This window comes from Talpa occidentalis, unplaced genomic scaffold (genome assembly GCF_014898055.3).
Source record: "Talpa occidentalis isolate TD23 unplaced genomic scaffold, MPIMG_talOcc4v2.1 talOcc4.13, whole genome shotgun sequence".
NCBI classification, from domain to species: Eukaryota; Metazoa; Chordata; class Mammalia; order Eulipotyphla; family Talpidae; genus Talpa; species Talpa occidentalis.
Window position 1 is genome coordinate 63,536,091 of NW_023601322.1, and position 10,299 is coordinate 63,546,389.

At 35.3% G+C, this 10,299-nt stretch overlaps 1 protein-coding gene across 1 annotated transcript; it reads right to left on the reverse strand.

Moving 5' to 3' along the window:
• Positions 1–6,829: 6,829 nt before the first annotated feature.
• LOC119242891 (trans-3-hydroxy-L-proline dehydratase-like) lies at positions 6,830–10,078 on the reverse strand. The gene is made up of 3 exons (XM_054693974.1): positions 9,933–10,078; positions 8,824–9,234; positions 6,830–7,341 (listed from the first exon to the last, which is right to left on the reverse strand). Exons 1-3 carry the CDS (start codon positions 10,076–10,078, stop codon positions 6,957–6,959), a joined length of 942 nt encoding a protein of 313 aa, XP_054549949.1. The 3' UTR covers positions 6,830–6,956.
• Between the last annotated feature and the right edge of the window lie 221 nt (positions 10,079–10,299).

Sequence of the window (10,299 nt, forward strand, 5' to 3'; positions counted from 1 at the left end):
ATAGTTAATATGTAAACTGGTCATGTAATTTAAAATCCTTGTGGAAACAAAAAATATAGGATTCTTAACCTATATCATATTCAGAAGTAAATTCTATATGGATTGAAGACCTAAGTGTGAAAATCAACTGTTAATATATTTAGACCAAGGGGGGGAAAAAAAACAATCATTGTACTCTTTAGACAGGAAATGATTTAAGAATCAGACCCTATAAGCACAAATTATACAGATTTATCATTTTGGGTTTTAGAAGGAAAGTTTATAAAAAGTTGCATACAAAAGAAAATAAGTCAAAAGGCGGGGAAGAGATAATAACAATACAAATAACTACAAAAGATTAGGCCCCGATTAAAAAAGACGCCAATAAATTGATGAGGAAAATATGATAGTCTGATTACAGCAGCTGACAAATGAAAGAAGATAAATGTAAAGGGGGAAAAACTTGAGTGCCCAAATAAGCATGAAAAAGTATTCCATCTTACCAGTAATCACAAAAATGGAGTTTAAGAGAATTAAATGTTAATGTACACTAATCAAATATATGAAAATGTTAATGTTTGATGTCAGTTGGTGAAGGATATGTGAATGAGATTCACCTTTATGCATTAGTGAACCTACTTTGGAGAATAATTTGGCAATAATTAACCAAGTTGAGGAAGTGAAACACTTAGCAATATTTAGTATAGCTGAAAATGTTCAATGGCACGATTCTGTTTTAAATAGGTATTCTAGAGAAAGCCCTGCATATCAACTTATGGACACATGGAAAATATAGACTACATAGAGAAACATATGCAATAGTTGGAGAGGGGAGGGGGCCTCAACAAGAAAAACTAAACTGACATTTTCTAAAATTTGAATATATAGATAAAATAAATGTTATATTACAATTGAATAATATAGTCAAACTGAAGGATATCTATGTGTATATAATAATGGATGAATTGAGTTTTCATGTGAGTAATAACATTATTGAATATATGAAGTACAATATAATGCATATATGGAAATTAAAATAACTGAAAAGTGTTTTATACTTTTAGGATAAATGTATATGATAAAATGTATTTTGTAATTATGGAGCTATTAAGCTTTGATTTCTGAGTATTACTTGTGACAATGGGATGAATAAATGTATTCAGGGATTTTTTAACAGATCTTAATTCTGTTGTCAATATGTTCTTTCTGGAGATTGGTGTTTCTTATATTATTTTTCCACCCTTTTTATGTATTTAATAGTCTCATAATTAAAATAGGTATAATAACTTCTTAATAGTTTCAGTGAGAATTAAATGGACTGTGTGTGTCTTAGAATTAGCATTGCATTAAACACACACAGAGTAGACATTTAAGAAGTTGCAGTTCCTTTCTCTTTCCTGTTTATCTTATAGTTGTGGATCACTTTCTTCCTCATTTTTTTCTTTTCTCTCTATTATGATAAGTGTGATGTTGTGGAGTAAAAGCCTAGGCTCTGACATATAGCTTGAATTCAAATTTGTAATGGCAGTTAAATCTGATCTGTCATCTAGAGTAAATTACTTAACCTCTGGAAACAAACATCTAATAGAAGTCCATCAAATAAGTTTGGGTTATTGGAAAATTGAATCTGTTTACCATGGTCTAACTAGCCATTTGTTTGGATTTAACTGTGTTTCCTTTTTTATGAAATACTACATTAAGGTTTATATAAATTGCTCAGTGCAGAAAAATAACAATGAAACCAATTGTGTGGCATCATATCAATAAAATACCAGATTATTGTTTAAATTTCAACCAGATCTTGTGAAAACAGACAATATTTTTATTCTATGACAAGGACTCCTTATACAGTTTGAAAACAATACACTTTTGCAAGAGAGATAGGTGTTTATGTGTGTGTGTGCGTGTGTGTGTATGTGTGTGTGAAGGAGGGTATATGGTGACTATGTTCATCTAGAATTGCTACAGTCAACATTTCCAAAGTCATATTTCATAAATTTCTAGAGACCCTTAAAGCCACTGCCTGGAGGATAAGCTGACTGTCAATCTCCCCATCACCCAAAAATTGTACAACTCCTACATCAGAAATCCAAAACCATTTTATATGTTTGCTTAGCTCTGTTTTGAAATTCTGTAGGTCAGAATGAAATGATACAATGACTATTAGTAGAAAAAGTTTCTACACATTAGTAAGCATTTTCCTTTTAATTTAGAAGGTGCAAATGACTAGTGTTCTGTCCATATTACTACATGAATTTAGGATGAGGTGACTAGTACTATATAAATTATGACCATTCCTTACTTACAATGTGTAAGTTTTTAGTCCACTAGGCTCAGCAAAAAATAGTATTCCTGGATGTTCTACAGTATATCATGTAACTTAACATTCCCTTGGTTCTTTTTCACTTTGACTTGAGCACACCAGGTTCTTATAATCCTGAATACCTACACTATAGGTCAGTCATTTCCCAATGATGCATACCAACAGAAAGAGTGCTGTTCTGCTAACTCCTAAATCCTCAACCCCATACCATGTTATGGTTTAACATTTCATGACATGATTCATTGCCATGCATCTTACTTATCTTCTTATATTTATACTGTAATAGTCTGAATAATATGTTTTTACTCTAGCCACCATTATAAATCACTGAGAATATGTATTTTTAATGGTGTTCTTCTTTAGAAGCATTTTAGTTATACAAAATGGTCTCACTGAATTTATGAATTAAGAGCTCAATAGATTGTTGGTTATGTAGAATTTATGAGCTCTGTTGAACTTTAATTTGAAGAAAGCTGACTACACAAGTCTCATCAGTTTTCAAAGTTCCATTACTGGCTTTCTCATGAACAAATCTTACCAACTTGGTTGCTATTGTTGTTGTTGTTCTTAAAAATGAAACTTTACCAGAGTGGCACCACATGAATGATTTGTTCAACAATCTTTTGTGTTCTAGATTACCCACTGAGCTATGAAAGGATAGCAACAGACAAGACTAAATCATTGCAACTGCTTAACATTTGTGGAGAAGGAAGACATTTGACAGGTAATGACATTTATTTTCCCTAACTCTCTTGTAAGAAGCAATGACTCCATTGCTTTCTGAACAACATAAGTTGCACCATCTTTAATGATATGAATATGGGGTTTCTGCTCACTATCTATCAGATGACAAGTCCTGATTACATTTTCAAGTTTCATGCTAAGGTCCTGGTGAGAAGAGCTGGACCATTTGTTGTCCATGATCCACAATGATTCCAATAGCTACAAAATAGATGGAAACATGGTTATTTATTTGACTGCTAGGCTAAATTTAATAAACTGTATTATTTTGAATAATTAACTGGATGCCAAAAATGTAAAACAAAACATGGCATAGTGTCTGCCCTCAAAACTTCACAGTCTTGTGAAAAAACTGCCCTAGATTATTACTGTTTTAAATTTTCAAAAAAAAAATGGTTTTCATTCTGACCTAAGTATTTGTAGCTTGAGTTGCTCAAGTAATAGATTAAACTAACTATTGATTATGGACAAGTGTCAAATGGATTAAATGTCAGCATCTGACATTTTTACTGCAATCGTCATTTTTGCTACATATGATTAAAGTATAAATGGATAAATGCTTTAGTGATGGAAAAACATACTTTCTTAACTATTCAAAAAGCAGTAATATTGGGTATCTCTGCCACCCCAGGGTATGGGATTGAAATTTTATTAGAAATGATGAATGATTTCTAAGCTTTTTGCCATGATCATTTCAAAATATATATAGAAGTAGATAAACATCTGAAAATGTGGATAATAGCCATCTTATATTTTTGCCAGTCCAACATCCAATCATTTTTTTGATTTTATTTTTTTTATTTAAATTGTATTTTTATATTCCCCTTACAATTACAATCCCCTTATTTTGACCCCAAGCCCTCCTTTCCCGGCCCTCCACCCCCTATAGATTGTCTCTGGTTCATAGTTGTTTGTTGATTTTGATATTTTCTTTCTTATAGTTATTTCCCATTCATTTTTTTTTTAAGCTGATGGATCCCCTTATCATTTTACTGACCACCACTTCTGCTCTCTGGCACATGTGATTCAGTTTAGGTTGTCCGTATCTCAGATTCCTAGAAGAGGAACATGATCCAGACATGGCTTCTGAGAGCACTGTACCTACCCAGTCACCATGACTATCAGGCAAGGGCATGTGATCAGGGTAGGCCAATGACACTCAATTCCCGGTCTTTTTGTGGAACTTTAAGTGGGGCTCACTTTCCACTGGAGTGCCTGAGCTGGTAGAATGCCAATCTGGAGAAAAAGCTATGCATTTTACCATGCTGAAAGGGAAGCCTACCTGAGACTAAACCAACATGAAAGAAAACAAAATGGAGAGACTGAGAGTTGGCAGTGGTTATACCTTAATCTAACCAATTTGTCTCTCTCCCTTTCTCCCCACACTTGTACTCCTCCCCAGCCACGGCTTCCTCTATTTCCTTTCTCAAGTACTATTTTTGATAAGAAATTAAAAATAGTAATACTTTATTTGTGAAACAAAACGCAAAACTGCTTTTCCTAACAGAATCATGAAAATTATATCAGTGGTTTTAACAAAGTAATAAGTTTTGTAGCATAAAGGTTTTTAGGCAAGTAAATTTTTTGTAGTGGAACTGGCAAACAGGATTTATTCACAAAATGTATGTGAATGGTTTACACTTATCAAACCCCTTTTTATTACAGACACAGTCAATCTGTAATACAGTCAATAGGGAAATTTGATTGACTTAAGCATAAAGACACACAAAAAGGTGCTAAATGATCAGTTCTGCAGATTTTTTTGTAAAATATGCCTAAATATTTTTTTCTAGTACCATTCCACAGACAGTGGTGTAATTTACACTAATAATAGTTGTCATTTATTGTAATCAATCAAATTTTTATGTTATATAACAAAGACCCTTAGGTAAGAAATACATAGCAGCTTACATCATGATAAATGATCCTTTCTGAGGGAGTCATTGGGAAGGGGTCAGTTTGGTGACATTTCCCCACTGTGATTAATGTGACCTCTTCCTGACATATGGTCAACCAGACTCCCCCAAAACCAGGCTTTTCTACAACAGATGACAGAAGGTTACAACTCAAAGACATTAAAACATATTTATTTAATGTGTAACATCTAGGAAGCTGGAAATGACAAATGGCAGGAAGGTTTTTATATCCCGCTCACCTGAAAAGAATGTAGACTGTGATACATTTTCTTTCTTTTCACTGAGAGGCAGTCTTTGAAGCTATCGTCAGACCACAGATGAGCGGGGGAGCTCAGCACTGACCCAGACCTCCACAGCGTAGCACAAACACACCAGCAGTAGGGGTGACCTGGGATCACAGGACACAGATATTAATAAATAATTAAAGACAAAGTTAGATCAAGGCTGCTCATGGAGCTGGAGTTCAGCTGATTTAACCAGGTGAAGAAGGAAGGTATTTTTAGTTTTGGAGCTAATTCATATATTTCTTAACAAGAGCTGTGGTGTAGAGAGATGACTGCAAATCAAAGTGGTGTATAATACAAAGAGCAGCATGAATAATCCGACTGTCCAGGGTTACACAGAAAAAGTAAACTGGCTTGATATAAGACACATGAGGAAGATCTGCACTAATTTTTATGTACTAAAAAGAGGGCACCTTGCTTCCTTCTGCCAGCTTCCAAGAATTAATACCTAAACTTAGTTTTTTCCAAATTGAATCCCAGACAAGACGTGTATCTTTTAGTCCTATGGTCTTTGGAACACCATCATAACATTTTCTCTCCATATTTGAAAGTAATAGAAAATAAGCAACATATGCAGTCACTTTCTAAACTGTTAATGCAGCAGAAACCAATTTTCTAATAAAATACAAACAATTCCCATGTATACAGGTCAGATAAAAGAGCAAGTATTCTGAGTGAAGTTATCATTGGATCTTGAGCTAGAAGATTTAGATTTAAATCCAGGCTGTGACTCTTGATACTTGTGTAATTTGGGGCAAGTCACCTGTCTTTCTCAAAGTCAATTCTCTTATATAAGTGGTAACTTCAGATAGGTAATGTTTACTTTTTTTCTGTATAATTTTTCTGTCTAATTTCAGTAGGTAATGTACCTACTGCAAGGAAGGCACATTTAAAATTGAATGGGGTAATTAATGATCAACATCTAAAATTATGTTCACTATAGAATTAAAGGAAGTGGTCTTAATAGGAATTGTCTTAATTCCCATGTTAAGTGACTGAAGGTATGCAAGCATCAACTTACTCATGACTGTCTTTTTACAAATTTTGTAAAAGAGAAGAGATTCAAAATAAATTCCAATGGTGGATGACTATTGAAATTTTATTTTATTTTTTTTTCAGTCTGCTTATTTATTATAACCCCACACTAGCAATTCTAAACAATGTCAGTGATAAAATTTTCCCCACTCTTGAGAACCGTAGAATAATCACATGCATTTCATGGTGCCCTTTATTAAAGTAGTGCACATTGTAAAATGTTATAAAATGTAACCTTTTAACTATATTTTTTTCAAAATAATGTGACTTGAGAAATTTGATGATAAGTACCTTAGATTAATTCATCTCCCTTGCCTGATGCTTAAAAACAGGGCATTATTTTACTGAAAAGCTGGAAGAATACAATAATAAATCTGAAAGAGTCATTGTAAGAGCTACAATTTAAGCCATTATTCAATGAACATTTAAAATATATATCAATAGTAATCCCCATAATCATATATTTTTAAAGTAATAATTGAAGTTTTAATTGTACCTGATATTTCAGTAACTAGAAAAACATTCTGAAAGTGTGTCATTTCTAAAGTGATATTTAGAAAGAATGGAGGTTGTCTCACATGTACAACTGGAATACAATTTTTCACATAATTTAGAGAAAAATTACTTATGGATAATAATTGCTTTACAAAGAAAGCCCTTATAAGTAAGTCAGAGGAGTCACTTGAGAAGGAACCCATCCTTCAGTGGATCATCATCTTCTACCACAAAACTTGCTGTGCCTGTGTAGTGGGCTTGTCCAGATACTTCCAGTATAACAGCTTTAAAATCACCACATTTTGCTTCCCTCACAGCCTTTCCTGTGAATACTGAGCCAGTTGCACTGCTTTTAAAGGCTCTGGCCTGGTTCAGTTCCAGAAGGCCTTTGTGATACTGTAAGGCAATTCGGGCTGTCACACCTGAGCCGGTAGGGCTTCTGTCCACCTGTTCATCTGCAAAAACACAAATATTGGTGGTTGGTTCCTCACTATAAGCATCTTTTCCATCTGTTAATATAGTTCCATATAAAAAGGCAAGATCTTCGCTATCAGGATGATGGATTTTATTTTTTTTTATTTATTTTTTTTTTAGTTTACAGTTGTCTTTTCAAGTAAGTAATATCAGTTTTTTTTTTTTTTAAACTGATAAAAAATTTTATTTTTTTTTGTATTCTTTTTTTTTTAATTAATAAATTTTATTTTTATATTCCCCATACAATTGCAATCCCCCCATTCTGACCCCAATCCCTCCCCTCCCGCCCCCCCCCCCCACCCCCAAAAAGTGTCTCTGGTTCATAGTTTTTGTTGATTTTGATTTTCACTTTCTTATAGTTATTCATTTTCCTGGTCCCTTATTTAAGTTTTCTAGATCCCTGCTATGAGTGAGACCATCCGGTATTTTTCTTTTTCTTTTTGGCTTATTTCACTGAGCATGATCCCTTCCAGCGTCAACTCTACTACAAAGCCACAATCATCAAAACTGCATGGTATTGGAACAAGAACAGACATACAGACCAATGGAATCGAATAGAAAATCCAGAAATAAACCCACAGATTTATGGTCAACTAATCTTTGACAAAGGAGCAAAGACTATGCATTGGAGCAAATAAAGTTTGTTCAATAAATGGTGCTGGGAAAACTGGGTCGCTACATGCAAAAGAATGAAGCTTGACCACTACCTCACACCATATACAAAAATCAACTCAAAATGGATTAAAGAACTAGACATAAGACCTGAAACCATAAAATACATAGAAGGAAATATAGGCGAAACACTACGTGATTTGCATATCAAAGACATCTTTACAGACACATCACCCAAAGCAGTGATAGTGAAGGCAAAGATCAACAGCTGGGACTACATCAAATTAAAGAGCTTCTGTACAGCAAAAGAGACAATAACAAAAACAAAGAGAAACCCCACCAACTGGGAGAACATTTTTGCACACAACACTAATGATAAAGGACTGATCACAAAAATCTGCAAAGAGCTGATGAGACTCAACAACAACAAAGAAAATAATCCAGTCAAAAAATGGACAGAGGAACTAAAAAGAAACTTCTCTGAAGAGGAAATGCGAATGGCCAACAGGCATATGAAAAAATGTTCAACATCACTTGTCATCAGGGAAATGCAAATCAAAACTACCATGAGATACCATCTTACACCAGTGAGAATGCACATACTAAAAAAACTAGCAACAACAAATATTGGCGAGGGTGTGGAGAAAAAGGAACTCTTCTGCACTGTTGGTGGGAGTGCAAACTGGTCCAACCACTATGGAGAGCTGTGTGGAGATTTCTGGACCTACTAAACATAGAGCTTCCACAGGATCCAGCAATTCCACTCCTAGGTATTTACCCAAAGAACACAGAAACATCAATTCCAAAGAACACCTGCACCCCTATGTTTATAGCAGCACTGTTTACAATAGCTAAGCTTTGGAAACAGCCCAAGTGCCCAAAAATAGATGACTGGATCAAGAAGATGTGGTACATATACACCATGGAATATTACTCAGCATTCAAAAAAGGATGATGGATTTTAAACTGAGTTTTCACTGCTTCTGTTACTGCACTTGCTGCATCCACAAGGTCCCTTGTCTTTGCAGAACAAACATCCAGTCCTAACTTTTCAGCACTGAGAAAGGCATAAAATGCACCACCATATGCAATGTCCACTACCACTTTTCCATAGCTGGGAACGTTCACCAGGAGATCCTCGGGCCGGGCGCGGGGGCTCCTCCCGCGGTGGCGGGTCCTGGCTCCGGACGCCCTGCGGGGGGCGCGCTCGCGCGCCCCGGGAACGGGGAGGCCTTTGTCGTCTTCCAGATGCCGCCTCAGCGGCTTTGCTGGACGTGCGCGCGTTGGGAAGCGCGGAAAGATGGTCGGGACGCGGGGGCTCGTCGCGGCCCACCTGTGGTCGGGGGCGCCGGCCTCCCGGGGTGTGGGGCCCCGACTATTGAAATTTTAAATTAAAAAATTTTTTATCATGGAAAAAGAGAATCATCTTAGATATATTTGGAAAAGAAAGTGATTTAAAAAATAATGGGCCAACTAGATATACAAGAAGGTACTGAAGCCTTGTATGATCAGAATCTGAAAGGCATCAATTTTTATCATTAAGAAGGATGTTTGGGTCATATGACAACATAGGCAGATATTACAATGCTTCTAAATGCTTAGATTTTAAATTTTTCTTTGAGATCTTTATGGGCTAATAGAAAGAAAGTATGTGTATGTGTGTTTATGGGTAGAAGAGATAATAAAGATAGATGTTGTAAACTGTGCTGACATTATAAGAAAAAACAAAATAATATCCTTGAAAATCCTAAATCAATACTCTAGTTCAGAGGCACACAAAAATTTATCAGGGCATTTTCAATGACAAATAACAAAAAGCCAACTCAAATCTTTATGTAAAAAAGAATAAAGAGAGGGAAGAAGGGAGAGCTAATGGACATTATAAAAGGGAAATTAAGGCTGGCGCTAGTTCGAGATTTAGGCAATATAGGCTTGGAGGTTCAAACGATACTGTCAATCTTCCCTCCACTCTCTTCTCTACTTCCCCGTGGTTATCATATGGTTTAGATCTCTCTTCACCATAGTATAAAAATTATTAATTGCTCCAGATATATATTCTCAAATGTCATAAACCCAAGATCTTGCTCCTTCTCAGTGACTACATCAATAATTTTAAAATGAGCACTGATGACCCTGCTGGGAACACTTGAATGTTTTTTGCTAACTGCTCTAGATTGGGTGTCGTAATTGGCCAGTCTGGATGAGAAGCCCATCACCATGGCTAAGAAGTAGGGCCCTGGACTGAAGGCCTTGCTAGCAGCACAGGGAATGGAGGAGGGTGTTTTTTTAAAAAGGAAGGACACAAGGTCATTACAAAAATAACGAGAGGACTAGAGGTCCACTATTGGTTTTTTAACCAGCTTATAACTTTTATTTTTATAGGCATAAATCTTAAGAAAGAAAAAACATCTCTTCATTGACAGGCATTGGTGTCTTTGCA